The sequence below is a fragment of the Octopus bimaculoides genome, chromosome 2 (genome assembly GCF_046866305.1).
Source record: "Octopus bimaculoides isolate indiv1 chromosome 2, ASM4686630v1, whole genome shotgun sequence".
NCBI lineage: Eukaryota > Metazoa > Mollusca > Cephalopoda > Octopoda > Octopodidae > Octopus > Octopus bimaculoides.
In genome coordinates, this window is record NC_142929.1 from 100342343 (window position 1) to 100363323 (window position 20981).

At 36.4% G+C, this 20981-nt stretch overlaps 1 protein-coding gene across 50 annotated transcripts in view; it reads right to left on the bottom strand.

The window, feature by feature from the left end:
- Positions 1-20981, bottom strand: part of LOC106868181 (disco-interacting protein 2 homolog C) — a 264069-nt gene that overhangs the window by 89667 nt on the left and 153421 nt on the right. For 40 of the 50 annotated variants that reach the window (XM_089347270.1, XM_089347276.1, XM_089347268.1 and 37 more), the window contains one exon: positions 9518-9760. The exons of the other annotated variants lie outside the window; for them this stretch is intronic. In XM_089347270.1, coding sequence (XP_089203396.1) covers positions 9518-9760 — 243 coding nt within the window. The remainder of the gene's footprint in view (positions 1-9517; positions 9761-20981) is intronic. 50 annotated transcript variants of the gene reach the window in all.

Consider the following 20981-nt stretch of genomic DNA (forward strand, 5'->3'; position numbering starts at 1 on the left):
TATGTTAACATAAAATTGCTGAACTGATTTTGTAGTACTAATTTTTCTAGGGAAAATTTTTTTGAAGGAAAGCCTTTTAAGAGCAGACACTGAGCTAGCTTCAATATGACCCTTAACATCTACATAATTTATAGTCTAACATTTCTCTCTCAAGCACTTGAAAACTATTCCAACAACTGTAACTCAATACAACAGCTGTAACTAATTAGAAGACATTACATGAAGTAACAATTTCATAACTTATTTTTTATATTTTGCTAAATGAAATCAATCCAGAAACAGTATTTGTAATCATTAATTTAAGTAGTACCATTAAATGTTTCGTGGATTTTTTTGCAGTAATAAGAATAACCAACACTCAAATAACACCAGCAAATGCTCATACAGAACAAGGAACAGAAATAGAAATTTCATGGTGCCTGAAACATCAAGCTATTACTAAGGTTTAACTGACCATTTATATGGAAAATATGGAGGTGTAGCCATACAAAAACATGACAATGGTATAGGATAATCTTCTAGATCTATATACTAGATTTAAAAGAAACTGAAGAAAGCATGCAGAAAACAGGTGACTATAGAGTTTAACTCTTTTGTTGTGATGTTTCTATTGAAATACTCTTTGTTGCAATTAATTTTGAAAGTAACAGAATTTCAGTAAAATAACTTATTAATAAACTGGTGCTTAGAACATAAATTGATATGAAATTTTGATAGAAAGTTTTAATTTAGATCACCTAAAAACAGTGATTCACAGAGCCAAAGGTATCAAAAGGGTTATATTTTATCTTTCAAAAAGAACCAAAAGTTTTGCCAATATCAAATTATGAAGTTTCAGAAAGCAAAAGATTTTGAAATGTCCAAATATATTAGGATATGACTGAGAAAAAGTATGTTGAAATGATACATATGAGACTTACAGCCAGTGATAATGAGAATTAAATGTTTAGAAATTTCACAATGTGAGGCTCTAATAAATAAAGTGTGGACTGTGGGTATGACAGGAAAGTAAAACCAATAGAAGAGCAAGCAGTATACTTTTATGTAAATCTATTGAAGACATTGAGTTATGGGAAGCTACAATACCTTCCAAGGTAATTGCTGTGAACATCAGAATGTATTAAGCAACAAAGTCTTAGCATGAAAATGTTATGCTTTGTCATAAAGTTGGCAGAATAATAGCATAGATAGAGAAGGACAGAGTTAAGTAAGACACAAAAAAAAAAAAAAATTAAGATGTAAAATATAATTATAATTTATCCTCAATATCATCATTTTACATCTACTTTCCATGTAGGCATAAGTTTAATAGGATGTCATGGGTGCTGTCATTTTGCACACACACACACAGCAACAGAGAAAACCAACCAATTTTGGTATTGTGTTAGTCTTATGTACATTTTAACATGCCCAATGGTACTTCAAAGGTTGTCTCATGTGAGGAAAAATAAAGAGTCCACTCTCAGAGTTACTGCCTTCCTGCTATGTGGCTTACAGAATCCACATTTTATGTTCTAGTTATAGCAGAGCTTTTACAGCTAGATGCTCTTCCTACCACCAACCACTTTACAGAGTTTACTGGGTGCAATTTTATCACACACTAACACCAAAGATATGAAGACTAAAGACACCCTTTTTGCTTTTATCAGTTCCCATTTGGAATTATTGTGACATACACCTAGACAGGCAATATGTAATGCAGCTTGTGGAATTTACATCTTGATCATATTCCATTGATACAGATAAGGGGGAAAGGCTTATTTTCTAAACAGGAGCACATGATGGCGATCTGATGCAGCTTGGTATGAAAATCAAAATGGCATGAAATAGTGAAATTTTCAAAGAAAACCTCAGAATGAAATAAATTCTTGTAGTCATTTATAAATATACACAATAATGATTCGACAATATAATTGTCACTTTTCAGCTTCTCATGATTTAGTATTTAATAAAAACAAAAAAGCCTTTACAATATTCATATTTACTAGATATTAAACCAGGTATCACCATCATTTATTACTTAGTCTACTAACTGTATGATACCTCATCAGCTGATTCAGGCATCTACACCACCCACATAGCTGTTCTAACTTAAGTTTACAAACATTATCATCTACATAGTTGAGCAACAATGAATAGAAAGTTAGCCAATTAGATTATTTCACCCATTCTTTTTAATTTTGCATTTTTCATAATATCAAATGGCTGATGCTCCTCTCACCCAATCAATATATATTTCTACAGCATCTTAAGTCAGCCACAAGTGTGACCAAACTGAAATATTGGTCCAAAAATAATATATAGCCTTAGTTATGGTATGGAAGTGGTAATTTCCAGCTCACATTTTACTTTAGGTTATGCTGTCTTTTTTCACCAATTAAAATTACAGCAGTATCCAAGGTTCACATCACAAACCATCCATGCATATTTTGTAGGTTTGTCTGGCTATAGCTTGCTTTCATCAAGAAACAGTCTTTGCCCTGGTTGGTAACTGTACTTAAATGTCCTTTACATACTATCTAGGAAGTATCTTATTCTAAATAATGAATTTATTTTTTCTGGAGGATATATCAGCTGAAATGTTGTGTTAACAACAAACAAGATGAAGACAAATATTGGTCAAATGTAAATAATGTAAATAATGTTGTTTTTTCTTATTCACATAATTGTGTACTACTGATGTCTCATAAGTTGCTTTAGAGTTCACATGTATTCCAATGAAGTTTGCTAATGCTCATTAATATGTTTATAGCAAGATATGGCTAAATTTCATACAAGTATGTATGAGACCATAATCTACTTTGCTTTTTCCTTCGTTTATGTCCTGCATATCAATTTGTTTCTGTAGTTATCATCTGGAACACTTCCAATAGATACAAGTAAAAAGAAACAATCAATTGGTTTTGAGTCATTGGGAAGACTGCGATTGGATCCACCTATGCAACTGGAACTGTTCAGAATGTTTACAAGAAATTTTCTGGAAGACTGCAGCCATTGATATGCACCATAAAGGGTACTAGGAATGTATTATCAGAGTTCTAGAAAATTTGTGCAACAAGCCAGTCATGCAATAGGAATTCAAAATCTAGTGTCATTTACATTTTGAAATGCTGTCATTGAAAAAGATACATTCGAAGAATAGACCATGCTCACAATGAAGGTGACCCAGATGGAAGAGTAGAGTTTTTTGAGTAGTACTTGGCAAGATGTGTAGAAGATGTACACTTTCCAACAAAGATTGCTTGGAATGATGAGGCAACATTTAAATTAAATGGCTTAATGAATTACTTCAATTGCACCCATTGGGGACCTGAGAAGCCATACAGTACAGAAGGATATCGTGTTAATATACCAGAAGTTATAGTACAGCAGAGCTTATCATCAAAAGGATTACTTGGATCACTCTTTTTTGACTGTGTTGTGACTGATCCCATTTAATTGAATTGCTGTGACAATGTGTCATGTCAAGCATTCAAGATGTACTTTTATTCCCAGTGAGATGGGGCACCCAACACTACCATTGTAATGTAATTTTAATAGATAGTAATGTTATAATCATTCTATAAGTGTATACATTTTTGGAGGTCTCATGGTCTCATCCTCTGTGTGTGCTTGCATGTGTGAGTGCATATATATATATAATCATCATCGTTTAATGTCCGTTTTTCATGCTGGCATGGGTTGGACAGTTCGACTGGGGTCTGGGAAGCCAGGAGGCTGCACCAGGCCCCAATCTGATCTGGCAGTGTTTCTAAAGCTGGATGCCCTTCCTAACGCCAATCACTCCGGGAGTGTAGTGTGTGCCTTTTACATGCCACCGGCACAGGGGCCAGAGAGGCTGGCATCGACCATGATCGGATGGTGCTTTTTACGTGCCAGTGGCACGGAAGCCAGTCAAAGCGGCACTGGCATTGGCCACGCTCAGATGGTGCTTTTTACATGCTACCGGCACAGAGGTCACAACTACAATTTCCATTTGATTTGATTTTGATATTACTGTTGATGTTGATGTATTTGACTCAATAGGTCTCCTCAAGCATGTCATGTCGTCCTACGATCCAAGGTACTTTTGAGTGGGCTGGTTATGCGACACTGGTGTAGGTTACAGCTGTGAACTCACTTTATTTGCCGGGTCTTCTCAGTCACAGCATACCTCCAGAGGTCTCAGCCTTTTGTCATTGCCTCTGTGAGGCCCAACGTTCAAAAGTTATGCTCATTCCATGTCTTCCTGGGTCTCCCTCTACCCTGGATTCCTTCCACTGTTTGGGAGTGGCAATTCTCCACACAGCTCTCCTCATCCATCCGCAGTACATGACCATACCAACGCAAACGTCTCTCTTGCACACCATATTCGATGCTTCTTATATCTAACATTTCTCTCAGGGCGCTTACACTCTGTCGTGTGTGCACACTGACATTACACATCCAGCGGATCATGCTAGCTTCATTTCTTTTGAGCCTACGCATGTTTTCAGCAGTCATGGTCCATGTTTCACTGCCGTGAAGCATGGCAGTTCGCACACATGCTTCATACAATATACCTTTCACTCTGAGCAAGAGGCCCTTTGTCACCAGTAGGGGTAGAAGCTTTCTGAACTTTGCCGAAGTTATTTTTATTCTAGTGGTAACACTCTCTGAGCATCCACCCCCACTACAGAAGCTATCAACTACTTCTAGTTTCTCCCCCTGGTATGTGATGGAGTCTATTTTCTGAGCATCTGCTACATGTGAAAGCTATCTTCCCAGTTAATCTTCCTTTGATGTTGCTGTACCTCTTATATGTCCATAGCTTGCACTGAGTATATCTTATGGAGTTTCTACCTACATCTTTTCTACAGATCGAGCGGGGCCACCTACCTGAAGGGGTGTGTGATGTGTTCACCTTCCTACTTACTAGAATTTTGATCTTTGCAACATTGACTCTAAGGCCCTTCAATTCTAAACCTTGCTTCCACACTTGAAGCTTCTTCTCTAGTTCTGGTAGTGATTCTGCTCTGAGGGCCAGGTCATCAGCATAGAGGAGCTCCCAGGAGCAATTTGTCTTGAATTCCTGTTATTGCCTGGAGGACTATGATGAATAAGAGGGGGCTGAGGGCTGATCCTTGGTGGACCCCTACTTCTACTCGGAATTTTTCACTACACTCATTTCCAATCTTAACCCTCCTAACGGCATCTCTGTATAGGGCCTGTACAGCCCTTATTAACCATTCATCAATCCCCAGTTTCTGCATCGCCTAACAGATAAGGGATCGGGGTGCCCTGTCAAAGGCTTTCTCCAAATCCACAAAAGTCAAGTATAGGGGTTTATCTTTGGCTAAGTATTTCTCCTGCAGTTGCCGTACCAAGAATATAACATCAGTGGTGCTTCAACCTGGCACATAACCGAACTGCATCTCATCTAAGCAGACACTCTCCCTAATTAGTTGGGCTACGACCCTCTTTGTGACCTTCATCACCTGATCCAGCAGTTTGATACTCCTGTAGTTATTTCTATCTAAAGCATCACCTTTACCCTTGTAGCAGTTGACTATGGTGCTGCTACTCCAGTTATTCGGTATGACTCCATCATGAACTACCTGGTTTACAGTACGGATGACTAGGCCATAGCCCACACCACCAGATGTTTTAAGCATCTCAGCAGTGATTCCTGATGGGCCGGGGGCTTTTCCTGGCTTCATACCCTTAATTGCTTTATCTACCAGGGTGCTGTCTATTCAGATAGCTAGTCCCTCTAAGGATCAACATTTGGCAGGCTCTCCTCCTCCCATTCATTCTCCATGTTCAGGAGTCTTTCATAATGGCTTTTTCAAGCCTCTTTCTTTTCCGAATCATTAAAAGCAAGTGCACCATCATCCATGTAGACACATTTCTTTCCTATGACATCACAATTCTCTCTCATACACTGTCTTGCAATCCGGAATACTTCAGTTCTTTGGTCCCCACGTCGCTGGATATTGGAAAACTTCTTCTTTTCTGTTTTGCCCTTGGCTATGTACCTCTGTTGCCCAACCTCCCTTCTGGTTATCTGGTACGGTTCCCTGCTACCCCCACCCTTCCAGGCTTTCCGGGCCTGTTTCTTTGCGCTGATGGCTTTGTCTACCGTATTATTCCACCACCACATTACTCTAGGTCTGGAAGGGACTTTGTACCATCCGCAGACTTGGTCTGTGGCACTCAGTAAGCTGTCCCATAAGAATTTCCAGCTACCTTCTACGTCCGGGGACTGTAGCTCCTCCTTTCTCACATCAAATTTCTTGATGTGGATGTCCCTAAATCTCTGACCATCTGAAGGGTTCTTTAGCTTCCAAATCCTTCTCTTCCGGATTGGTCTACTTCCTGGCATCCTTCTGGTCTCAAGTCGAAAGTCACTAATGACTAGTCTATACTGGTGGGTGCATTCCTCACCTGGGAGGGTCTTTGTATTTAAGAGCAACCCTGCGTCCTGCTGTCTGGTGAGGATGAAATCAATCTGGCTAGCAGTGTCACCCGATTGCTAGGTTATCAGGTGGCTGTCTGGCTTCCTGAACTTAGAGCTGCAGATTAAAAGGTTACATATATCACATGACTCTAGTAGCCTAGTTCCCTCATCATTCTGGGAACCAATACCATGGCCCCACCGTGTACACCAGTGAAGATACCAGATTTCCGCCCAACATGCCCATTAAAATCTCCAGTCGCAAAGATGAGGTCATTGCCACTCATCTCTGAAGTAGCCTGTAGAAGGGTATCATAAAAATGGTCCTTCTGATCATTTGGTAGCCCCGCTTGTAGGGCATAGGCAGAGATAATTTGACCTGTGCTGTTCTGCAGGACTAGCATGAGCACTCTATTGCATACTCTGACAACCTCTATGACCTTATCCACCCATTTCTCCGCAATATATAATATTCATTGTCATCATTTACATGTTTGCTTTTTCCAACCCTTACTTGTTTTCCAATACAGTTTCCACGAACCAGTTTTCACTCACAAGGCTATAATGGAACACTGGCTCAATGTGCCTTCAAGCTCAAGCTTGCAACCATTTAATTGCAAAGAAAACTTCACAAACACAAACCCATGCCTGCACCCACCCCTACTTCCCTACATATAGTCATCATTGTAATGCCTACTTTTCCAAGCAGTCATGAGTCAGATAAGATTTATTGAGAGAGATCTTTTATGACAAGATGCCTGTTTCAAGCAAGGTAATATTTACCCCTAGTCCAGATATGCTTTAAGGAAAACTACAAACAAATGTCACTGTCTGTATGATGGTGAACAATGTCAAAACACACATACACACACAAAGCTTCTCAATTTCCAAATACCAAATGCACTCATAAGATTTTGGTCAACCTGGGGGTACAAAAGACTGAATTATTCAATTGTAGTTTGAATAATACCAGCAGTTCAGCCATTTTTGTAAAACTAAGTGCAAATTACGTTTTCATGAAACCAATGGTTATTGTACTATCAATACTGAACGATCAAAAGAAATTATTCATCCACCAATATGGTGTTGATTTGCACATTCTAGTTCACTACTACAACTACACATTCTAACATCTACTTCCCCATGCTTGACAAGAGTTTTCTGTGGCTGGATGTCCTTCCTGATGCCAACACCATTGAGAGAGAGAGAGAGAGAGAGAGAGAGAGAGAGAGAAAGAGAGAGGGAAATATGTCCTTTTATAGATCCATGCCCTACAGTCTGGTGAGCAATCAGAAAGCTGAGCATGGAAGACTCTTAGGGAGAACTTAATAGAAGTGTTACAGCTGTTGAGAGAAAATGTTCTTAGTCTGTTTCAAAGTTAGGATGTATGAAAAGTGTGCAATATGTGTAATGTTGCAGATCAATGAAACATGGGTTAGAAGACAAAGAATCTAATGTAACTCCGAGGAATAAAGTGAGCATGGTCAGATATGCACTTTTTACTCTTGACGAAGGCCAAGTGCCAAAGAGCAGAGAAAGGGACTAAGTATCAAAGACATTGATAGACACATGTTGAAGTGGACATTTAATCAGCAGGATAGTAATTAGTTTACTGAGTTAGTGTTGAAAAATATTTATGATAGAGAGAGGCAAACTAAAGAATAAATGGAACTGGAATGAGAATTGGACCTTGCAAACAATGTGAAAGAACTTGTGAGAAGGGCAGCATTGTAGAGTCATCAGCCTATGCCAGCATGAAAAAAAGAATGTTAAAATGATAATGGTGATGGCACTAATTTTGTAAGCATTAGAGAATACTTTTGATGATATCTCATCTAATTAAAATATCAGCATAGACAATAGTAACAATAATATCCATCAGTTTTTCAGTAAAAGAGGAAAACTAAAACGAAAAGAAAAAAAAAAAACATGAACAGAATATGGTATACTTGAGTATTAATGAATATGCGATGGCTGAAAACTGTAAAGTAGGGTATTCTGAAGAAAAGAAAGAAATCAAACAACTCGATGAAAAACAAAAATAATAACATGTCATAATTAACATTTCAATATATATTCTATACCACGTCTATTATAATTAAAGCATAATTTAAATGAGACATGAGATTATTAACAAAAAAATCAAAAAAAATGGAATATATTTATATTTTCGAAAAAGTGTAAATGATGTAGATTTCATGTCAACTCACATAACACATTTTAAACAGAATGCAGACATACAACACAGTTCTGCTACAATTTACATATACAAAAAAAAATGTATCATAAGGCAATTTGGAAAACATTTAATGCTTACAGAACGTACACCACAAAGCCTATAAATATTACCAGAAATGGTGATGTGGTTTTCAACAAGTGGACTATATGGAATCAGTTCAGAATTAATGTTAGAATGATGATTGAAGCAGAGTAATTTAAATTAGTTCATCTAGGAATCATAAATGAATGTGATAGGGAGTAAAGGGAGAAATAAAGCATGTTGTTATGAAGGAAGAATTTTAGTAAATGAAAAAATGGATAGAGCTCAAATGAGACTAAGTGCAAATATGAGATTTAGTAAGGAAGTGTTCAGGACAAATGAATAAGAATTTCAATGAGAGAGAGAGAGAGAGAGAGAGAGAGAGAGAGAGAGAGAGAGAGAGTGTGTGTATGTGTGTGTGTATCTGAGAAAGTGTATTTGTAATAGGATAAAGGGAGTAAGAGTATGTAATAATAGGACAGAGAATCTGAATGAGATGCACAAAGAGATAAAAGTATGTGAGAAAAGAGTTTAAGTAAATGAAAAAGCAAATCTGAGTGTAAGTTTGAGTGGAGTTTAGAAAGCAGGATTTAAGGATTCTTATTGTTTTCTAAAGACCTAACAGAGCTATGGGGTTCCTAGATGCCTATGATTACTAAAATCTTCAGTTGGTTTATAAACGTTACGAGTATACACACTGTAGTTCTGTCAGTAGTAGTAGTACCAAAAATATATGTATATATATATATATATATATATATATATATATATATATATATATATATATATATACATATATATATAAATATATATACAGCATATCTCTCAGTAGATGTACTTACAATGGCGAGTATTCTGCATAACATCAGCAAGGGCATGTCGTGCTGTATTACCAGGGATACTGATGTTAGCATATGCAACACTGTATGGCCGATCAGTTCCTTTGTGAACTGGGGAAGCACCAGCATCAGTATACGAAGAGGAACTGGTACCACTGTCTCTTCCTCTGTTACCACGAGCAAAGTCGTTTTGGGAATTCTCTTCATCAAACACACTGTCATCATCATCATCAGTTGATGAATCAACTACAATAAAACAAATTTCAAACATTGTAAAAAAAAAAATAAATAAAAATGTCAACATGTTCTTTTTGTTGTTGTTGTTGGTAGTGGTGTTAAATAAATTCAGTTGAACAATTTGTTTCATGCAAATATTTATCTTCCTTTATTTCTTGCTTTCTGAATGGTAAGTATCCAAAATTTTCTCAGTAAAGCAACTTAAAATTGTTGTTGAGAAGAGCTTTTGTAGATTTGGTTTTAGAGTGAAAAAATTCGGCATTTAATTTACATCAAAGTCAAAATACATATTCAGCAGTTATAGTATTCCTCTGTATTCGAGAGAAAGGAATTCTATTAGATAATTTGACTTTAGTTTGGTTTCAGACTTAAACTTTCAAGATTTCAGTTGACTTTTACAAGAATTCTTGTTCGATGATGTCATTAGACTTTCAAGAAGTATAGTTACCAACACAATTATCCTGATGATGTGAGGTAAAATTTTGTTTTATAGGAAGCAGTTAGATAAAAATGTCATTCCATTGGTCTTAATTCTTTCACATATACAAGTTACTTTCCTAAAAATGAGGTTGCATTTCTTAAAAGTGAGACCTTGTTTTATATACATATAACTTGACCTTACAATATTGGTTAGCAGATGACTTCAACATCATCCTTTACTTCTTGTAGTGGTTGCTGTACTATAAGTCAGTGCAAATCTTATTCATTATATGCATATTTACAAATCTTGTAAGTCTTCCTTCGTTTCGTATCACAACAAGTGAAAGTCACCAAAGATAAAGCTTCACTGTATACAGAGTTGATCAAGAGTTATTGAGATTTGCAGACATAAAAAGGCAGCTAAAATAATTCTTCCATTATTTTGTGCTAGTCAACTGAAATTTTAGCAGCTCTATGGCAGTATTGTAAATTCATGCTTTGCTTAAGATAAGAGAGAAAAATAGCATTCTTGGATTTAAATCTTGAAGTTCGAATCATGGGAAATATATCCATGTGTATAAGATATTTTTAAAATACTGTTTAGTCTAGATATTAGCATTTGTTTTAAAGGATGTTCTAATTAAATACATTTTAAAGGATTAAGAGAAGTAATTGATGAGTAAGTTTAGATAAATTAAAAGATAGATGCAAAATGGAATGCAAAGAAAACAGAAGGAAATGTACAGAAAATAATCAGAAGAGAGTAATTATTTAAAAAAAGAAAAAAGAAAGTAAGTAATGTTAAAATAGCGAAGCAAATGAATAAGTCCAAAAACAAACAAAATCAGAACTTCCAATAATACAACTAGTTGTTACAAATCTTGTAGCTGTGTCACTTAGTAATTAACATGAATATCAAAGAAAGGTATGATTTTAATAATTTAAATATTAACATCTAAATAGTAGAATCCATACAGTATATGCAATGTTACAAGAAACAAATCAAACACAACTAGTATATTTTTGGTTAGTAATATATTTTTTAATCAAGTATAATGCTAAAAGTTGTAAGGAGGCATTATAATCTACTAACTCCAGAGGGACAAAAATCAAAGTCATCTCTGATGGAAATTACACAATGATAGAGTGACAAAACTAAATACTGTAAGGCATTTAATCTTGTGCTCTAGTTCACTTAACATACCACCTCTTGGATATGTCAAAATATATCAAACAAATTAGTGCAATATTACATCAAAGAAAGTAAATTCCTTCTTATTAACATTCAGTGTGCAGACATGCAACTTTTGACAGATCATTCATTACAATATAAGACAATGAAGAATACTATTGGATAGAATCAAGGGTAAAGCAGGGGTTCAACAGATAGAGACCTATTAATTTTTACAAAAGATATCATTGTTGAAATACGATTTAAAACTAACCATGTGATCAACTGGATGTGTTATGTGATTTCTAAATGGAGGCATGCATATAAAATTATCTTTTAAACAAGACAATAATTGAAATAAGAGTAGTGGTATAAAGGAAAGCCATCCAGCACAGGAAGCAAGCTATAAATTGCTGACATTTATTTTTTCTTTTTCTTTTAAAATCTAGAGTAAAATTATCATTGTTGTTGTTATCATCATTATATCATTGTTATGTTTTTAATAATATTCAAAAGTACTAACACAAATCCAATTGAAAACACACATCTCAGTCTTATATCACCTGAAAATACCTGAATCAAACCGCTCTAGTTTATATTTGTTTCAAACAAAGTTATGAACTACTTAATCTAAAGAAGAAAACTTTAAATCCCTTCCCTTGTCATTTACATTCTGTAATGTTTGCAATTAAAACTCATGCACATGATGCCAATTTTTTCTAGAATTCTTTCCAGAGTTTTTTTGATGTCTTTTTTTATATTTTTATTGAAACTTTTGTACATGCTTGACTATACTGAATCTCAAAGGAGTAGCTCAGGTAACCTATAGATTTTGTATAACAGAAACTGCAAAAAGATCAGGGAATATACTGCTTTTTTTAAAACAATGTATGTCCACACCTGTTACTAAATGCACTCATTAACTTCTTTCTTTCCACCATCTTTGTCTTGTGTATTTGTTTTATCAACTATTATTATGTGATTAGTTAATAGTTACACAAACACACCATTATTTTTAGCACAAACGACCATAAAAATAGTATTTTCTGTAATTCTGACATATTTTCCAAAAATTTGATCACAAATAAATATACTTTGCTCAGTCATTATAAGACTGAGCTTAAGACTTGGAAAATTTCCAATGTGATGTTAAGAGTTAAAATTCATAGACCGTGTGATATTTAAGTAGCTATAGTCAACCAATGGTCAGCTAGGTTACTGAGCACACAATGAATCATCATCATCATCATCATCATCGTTTAACGTCCGCTCTCCATGCTAGCATGGGTTGGACGATTTGACTGAGGACTGGTGAAACCGGATGGCAACACCAGGCTCCAATCTAATTTGGCAGATGTGTATACATATGTGTGAGTTTATATGTATATCATGTATATATTAGCACATACATATAGCTGTGTGCGCATGTGTATATGAGCATATATGTATATATGCATGCACATGTGCATGTGTTTATAGTATATGTGTGTATGTGTGTTTATATATGTATACATATGGGTGCACATTTGTGCATGTGTGTGTATACACATGCTTATGTATGCATATATATTCGTATCTATATGCTTGTATATGTAGGTGTAAGTGTATGTTTGTGTGTGTAAAATAATATGTATTGCACATACACAGGTAATTGCATGTACATAAGCATATGAGTAAATATTTGTATATTAATGTGTAACCACATTTAACCAATCATTTAGTTATATGTTTCTAGGAGTTTCATTATTATCATCATCATTGTAGCTTTCCAAACTCCAATTGTCTGTTGTGGCATGGTTTCTATGGCTGGATGCCCTTCCTAACACCAACCACTTAACAGAGCATGTTGGGTGCTTTTTATGTGGCGCTGGTACCTGAAAGGACAAGCCTGTATGTGTGGAAGACAGCAATTTTACATGTTTGTAAATATACATGATGGTAATTTTATTTTGTTTCTATTCATATGATGCTCATATTTACACATGTATATGTGTGTATACAGATGTGTACCAGTGTATATTAGTATTTATGTGTGTGCATACAGGCGCATGTGTGTAGGCACAAATATCAATACATTTGTTAATGTGTGCAAATATGTGCATTTCCCCTTACCTTATTTCATTTACTGAACAATCGAGCTTGAAAGATTGACCGTTATGTAAACCTCCTTGAGGAATGTGAAGACGCAAGCTGAAAAGCGGAGCATCTTCCAATTGAAGTTGGATGTAGAGAATTTGTTGGACACAATGTGAGGCGACTGTTGTTATCGTTAGGCCTAACTCATCGTAAAGTGAATACCACCATGAGTGATATCCAAACTACAGTGGAAAAGGCTAGCCACTGGATTTGGTTAAAAAGAGACGATGAGTGATGGCTAGAATATTGAGCTTTATTTGATAATTAGTCGATCTCGCGGAGGCGCAATGGCCCAGTGGTTAGGGCAGCGGACTCGCAGTCATAGGATCGTGGTTTTGATTCCCAAACCGGGCGTTGTGAGTGTTTATTGAGCAAAAACACCTAAAGCTCCACGAGGCTCTGGCAGGGGATGGTGGTGAACCCTGCTGTACTCTTCCACTACAACTTTCTCTCACTCTTACTTCCTGTTTCTGTTGTGCCTGTAATTCAAAGGGTCAGCCTCGTCACACTGTGTCACGCTGAATATCCCTGAGAACTAAGTTAAGGGTACACATGTCTGTGGAGTGCTCAGCCACTTGCATGTTAATTTCATGAGCAGGCTGTTCTGTTGATCGGATCAACTGGAACCCTCGACGTCATAAGCGACGGAGTGCCAACACACACACAGCAGCTGATCTTGCAAATGGAGCCTCATATCAGTGAGGGGGATCGGTGCACAATGATGCCATCAAGAAGTAGGCCCCGAAATGGTGCACATTCTCTCCTGATGACCCCATACACTTGCTGGCTTCCAATATGCAGAGCTTTCGACTGGTAGCACTTGCATGTGCAAGTTGTTTGCAAAACATCTTAACAATCAAGGTATTTGAAAAATATGCATTATTTACATGATCCTGTAATTGTCTTCAAAATCTATTCTAGAACAATTCTGAGAAAATTATATTTATCATTTTAGTTAGTCTATATAAATGTAATCTCCACAATTTGAAATGACTATTTATAAGTGTCAACACACGAAACTCTCATCCCTTGGGTCACTCAGTAACTTCTTCCAATTAATAAGCATATATATATGTGTGTGTGTGTGTATGTATGTATGCCAGAGGCAAGTGAATCAAAACTTTGAAGTCATTGTCAACCTTTTCCTTGTAAAAGTCTAATGTTAAAATGTTTTTATATATAACTTGATATAAATGCAAACACACACACACTAAAGTAAAAAGAATAATAGAGTATGGTAAAAAAATAAAGGGTTGTTTTACAGGAGACATAAACATTTGAAAATGAAGGCTATGCAAATTCTTAATAGAAAAGCTTCAATGAGAGAGAGAGAGAAACCTGGTAAGATCAGAAGGAAAAGGGGAGCAGGGAACAAGAGCAGAGAGCTAAAAGATATCAGAAATAAATAATACAGAGCTAGTAGTAGGAGATTTGCTAATGTCCTGTGATGCGACATGTGATGTTCCTGTTTGCAAAGCAATGACAGTGCAAAATTGAGGCATTATAAGGAAAAAGTGTGGTTGATAACACTAGTACACTTACCCTCATTAACGCTAAGAAGAAAGAGACGTAGAGATTTTATTACAAGAATATGAGGAATGAGGAGAATGCATAGAAGGAAAGAGGAACTATCTCATGTTGACCCAAGAGAAGGACCAGACACTGCAGTTGACTGCTATATGGTTGAAAGCATAATTAAGGATATGATAGAATGGAAAACTGCTGGACTATGAATGATAGTCACCAAAATGCTAAAAATCGCTCACATAGTCGATCAAGAAATATAGGATGGTGTCATGCTCATTGGCTCACTTCACGGAGTCTTTATTAATTGTTGCAAGGGCTAAAGAAATGCACTTGAAAAAAACACCTACAGAGATGGAGGATTAAGTTATGTAAGGAACACAGAGAGTACAGTACAGCTGATAAATAAGCTTAGACGAGACACAGTTTGGATGGGTTTGTGCTGCTAATGCTCTCTTCCTAGTCAGACAACTACAGGAGTTCTAAACCAAGAGTAAACCAGTATACTTGGTATTCATTTATCTGCTATCCTTTGAAAGGACACCAAATTCTGTAAATCATCCCACCCAAGCAATGGCTAAAAAACTTAGAGGAAAGAACGGTGGTGTTGAGGACTTATTCTAAGTCACTCGACACCATCGCTGTCTTTCCTAAAACAGATATAGAAAAAGATTTGGCAGAGCATCTGCCAACTTTTAAGTTTATTTCTATGGGTGCTAAATATGCAACGGTGTAGTTGCTATTTGACACCCCTGAGGTGGCTCGTAAATTTGCGAGCCAGCCCTTGGAAGGGCAAGAGATTCTGTTTCTTTCCACGTCTGTGGGCTGCCACTGGGCATTGAACCGGAATGGATAGAGGACACTATCCACCGGGGTCTAGGTGGCAGCAGGCCCAAGCTTTTAAATGTGAAATTGTTGCCGGCAGCTGATTGTGTGGGGTCAAAAGTGGTTTTGACTCTATGGACCCAATGAGCTGCTAAAGATCTGGTATTTCCAGATTTTTTGAAAATGGCTGGTTGTAGATACCCAGTGACATTTGAGGGATGCCATCCCACCCACCAAGTGTCCACTTGTGCCTGGAACCGGGCCATATTAAGAAGAACTGTCCCCAGAACCAAAGTAGGATCCTGGAGCAGTTAGTAAAAGTACCGCCCCACTCCTCCTTCAGAGGGAGAGATGGAAGCAGTCGAGGAGGTGGAAACCTCCTAAAAAAAAAAAAAAAAAGGAAAAAAAAGGAAGGTAGGTAAGCTCCTTCAGATCAGATAAAGCGGAAGAACTACACCCTCCCATAGCACAAGGGAGGAAAAAAAAAGAAGACTGGGACATTGCCGGCAGTTAGTAGTACACTGCCGGCATGTCCTGAAACCTTGTCAGTGGGAATTGTGCCACTGACGGAGGAAACTGTGACTCCTCCTATTATGATGAAGGATGAATTTGTGATCTTCTTTCATAAGGGAGGAGCTTTACAGAACTTTGTGAAGAGGCTAGAGGGCTGGAGGGAGGGGATCCTGACCTTTACTGAAGACCTGGATTGGCCTCTGCAGGTAACTGCGGAGGTCATAATGAAAAATGATATGTTCAGGGTGATGGACTCCTTTCCCAAGGACCAATACAGTTTTGCTTTCTGGAGCCCTGACTTAGAACTGCAGGATTGTCTGCGGGAGGCAAGTTACCTGGTCGGGGAGGAAAGGTAAGAGGCCTTAGTGCCTCGATTTAAAATTTGAATTTGCTATTTTTTGGTAAGAGGTTCAGCGCCTCATCTTGTAAGAACGATTGCGTCCATTCTTTGAACTTTGGTAAGAGGTTCAATACCACATTTTGTGTTGAGAAAAAGAGAACAATGTTTTTGGGAAGCAGCAATCGGTCTGCTTCCCCCACCAACGTTCTTTTCATTTTTTTCATTCTATTATCATTTGTGTCTTTGTTCAGCCCGCAGCTACATCTTTGTAAGGCTGTAGGCCAATTTATGAAATAAAGTAACACAGAAAGTACAGTACAGCTGATAAATAAGCTTAGATGAGACACAGTTTGGATGGGTTTGTGCTGTTAATGCTCTCTTCCTAGTGAGACAACTACCGAAGTTCTAAGCCAAGAGTAAACCAGTATACTTGGTATTCATTTATCTGCTATCCTTTGAAAGGACACCAAATTCTGTAGGCTAGCAGCTTCTCAGAAAGCTGGTGTAGTTTGTAGCTTGTTAGTCCTGTACAGAGATACCATTAACAACATAAGTGTTGCAATGAATTCAGCAAGGAAGTAAGCATGCAAGTAGTGTCCATCAGGATTTCACTCTCAGCTCTGTTCTTATTTATTAATTCTTCAGAATATAACAAGTGGAGTTTAAGCTAGACTCTTCATGGGAAATCATGTATACAAATGACTTAATGATCATAACTGAATTTATTAAAGATTTAGAGAAGCTTCACAGTTAAAAGCAATGGTTAGAACTAAGAGGCCTCAGAATCAACCTCGTAAAAGTCAGAAGTTTTAGGTAGCAAGAACTTGGAGGTGTGGAATAATGCATCTAAATTCAAAAGCAAGAATTTGGCATCAAAAAGGGCAATCAGCCATAGTATACTACTGCCTTAAGAAGCTTCATGCAGCTCAGCATTGAAAAAACATATGATGATGATGATGATAATGATGATATTACTAAATGACAGAAAGGGAAGGAAAGCAAACAATGGTGCTAAAGAAAGCAGAATTATTGCCACCTGGGAAGTATTCATGCTTGATATACAAAAATGGAGTAGATAAGAATTCCATAGAGTATACCTAATATAAACTATGGGTGCACAAGTGGTGTAGTGGGATCACATTCATACTGATAGAGATGGAAGATTTCCTATGGGGGAGAAATGCAGGAGTAGTTAGCAGTAGGAGTACCTTTGAAAAAAATTCTTTCAAATATTTGGAAGGCTCCATAAAATAATTAATAGCTTCTGTTACCTAGGTGACCTAATTAACAGTGGAAGTGAGTGCACCGAAAGTATAGAAAGTGAAGTAAGAAAAGTATGGAAAAAGTTTAGCTATGAACTCTGCTGATAATAAAAAAGATTTTCTTTCTAGGTGAAGGGTAGATCATATGATGCTTGTGTGTATGGTGCAATGTTGTATGGTAAGAAAATAAGGGTATATAAAGTGAAGGATACATGACAGTTGGAAAGAAACGAGGCAGGTACATTCCACTGATATGTAATGTTAGTGTGCATGAACAATGGTGTATAAATGAGCTGAGAAAAAAAAAATGAAATTGGAGAAATGAGATGTAGTGTGCAAGAGAAGAGACTGCTCATGTCATGCATATGGAAGACAACAGCTGGGTAAAGAAAAGGCTTATGGAAAAGTAAGTATGAAGGAGATATAGAAAGACATGGTGAAAGCTGATCTGAAGAGGGTAAACCTCCTAAAGGGAACTTGACAGAATATCCTGTGTGAAGTGGTAAAAAGCAGTGCTAAAAATAAACCATCCAACCCAAGCAAGCCTGGAGAAAACAAATATAAGAACAACAGCCACACACATAAACATACATACATATTTAGATGCAGTTATGACCATGAGGTTAATAACTTCACTTCACAAACACTCAATTTCAGGCTTAATTTCTCAGCATGATATTTGGGCAAGTGATTCAGGTTGACCAATACCTTGTAAGTGGAACTGGCAGGTGGAAACTGCATAGAAGCATACTGTGCATATGTCCACACACACACACACACACACACAAGCAAACTGCGTGAATCTTTGTGCACATGTGCATGCATGCGTTTATGTATGGGTGCGTTTGTATGTTTACTTAGCACCACTTTGGTACTGTTTATGTCTTGTAGCAGTTCAACTTGAAGACATACACTAAAGTATCTTACTTCAAAAACAAAGTTGGCATTAAGAAGGGCATCCAACTGTAAAGAAAGTTTATCCAAACCAGCATTTGGAAAAGATGGTTATGATAATGATAGCATTAAATGACAGAAGAGGAAGGAAAGCAAACCATGGTACTAAAGAAGGCATATAAAACATTACTAGGTGGTGTGATAACTATGCTCTTAGTAATGTAAACTAACTTATGAAAAAATTCAGTAATGATTAAACTATTGGAGATTTGTAGTGAAGCATCAGTCTGGCTTGAAAACTATTGATACTACTGGAGTAGTCTAAATGTAGGTTGTCAGTAGCATTGAAGAAATCATAGATTTTATTCAATGGAATATTGTGCACATGTACACATGAATATGGAATATGTGTAAATGAGAAATAGCGATGAGAAAACATGACGTTCTTGCTTTGACTTTTGGACAATTTTGTCAATTATGACAAATATAGAAAGTACTGTCCCAGGTGTGTTACCATTAGTATGACGAGGCTAAGAAGATATCTGATAAGGAAAAATAGAGCAAGGTCCCCTTCAGCACCTTCTTCCACCTTGATACATACTTCTTTGCTGATCATTAATGTATAGCATGAGAATTACAAAAGAAAATTCAGACAAAGGACATCTTGTTAGCATTTCTACTAACATTCTGATGATTTTGATGTTGAAGCTGGCATCTGTAAAATAGAGAAATATTCATTTTATAAAATGAACTTGGTTACTTCCACCACCTTCTTTGCAGGGAAGCAGATGCTTCTTTGCTGATCATTATGGTATGGGTTGGCAAAAAATAAAACTCTAACAAAGAACACACTTGCTATTTGTTATCTTTTTTACTATCAGTCTTATATTAGAGAAGCTGGCACTAAAAAGTTCCTCAATTCATTTGAAGTTAGCAAGAAACTACAGGTCATCCTTATAGGGTGATTAAAATATGCACATTGCTGCTTTAATAAGGTGTTGATAACAAATCTGGGAGAAAATAATTAAGAGAAACTGAGACAAGGTTTGCCTTCTGGCAAAAGAAAAATAAATAAATAGATAAATAATAAAGTGTTAAATATGAAATGGCATGTGAAAAGGAAATGATAGGGAATTGTTAAACTTCATGTTTTCACATTTCATCATGCAGAGCTAAAATTTCTAAAATCTTAAGGCTAAGTAAATATTAGTCCGCTTTCTTCAGTGTTTTAAATTTGGCAAATACAAAACAGGGGAGAAATAGGAGTCTAGTTAAATAGGTAAATATAGGTTGCTAGAATATATGACAAAAACTGGTTTTCAGCAGCAAAAAAGAATTATTTCTGAAGATTTTATGACTTTTAACAATGACTTTACCTTCAACTATAACACAAAAGAGAAAAACAAATCACAAAAACAAGAGATAATAACAACAAATAAAGCAAAAGGGCCAGTATTTTGTCTGTGTGAGCATGAGAGAGAATAGAGTACAGTTAAAAAAGCACTGCCATATTACAAATTTCTGTATTTACTTGCTATAACTTAAAATGAAGGAAGGAGTTCAGTCTAATTCGATTTACCCATCAACTTAAAAATTAAGGGTTAGATAATTATTTGGCTGAGACACTAATTGAAAATGGCATCAACTTTAATGTGTTATTTAATGTGAATGTATGTTTGAGTGCACATGCTAAATCGCCTCCTGCTAAATCTTCTGTAACTTAAACGAACATTATAGCATAACCTTAACTGTAAAATATATCACATGGTTTCATAATGTTTAAATACAACATAGTTAAAAGCCTTACAATAAAGATTAAACAAAAATTACATATAAAAGATGATGATAATGAACATAATGTAGGAATTCGATAACTGAGTGCAGTTTGTTAAACATTATATGAAACAAACGTTTACTGATACCACTTAGCTAACTGATTTTTGGAGAGACTGAAAGATACAAACAGATATTGCAACAAAATGTACAAGTCAGTGCCAGAATGTTAATAAAAAAGTGAAGATCCCCATCCCCAGCCTGCACTCCTATCTCAGTAAGTATAAATTTCTAATGGCACTAATAAGTACATTGTAGTGTATCTTCACTTTGATTGATGTAAGACAATTGACACAAAATTGGTGACAAACA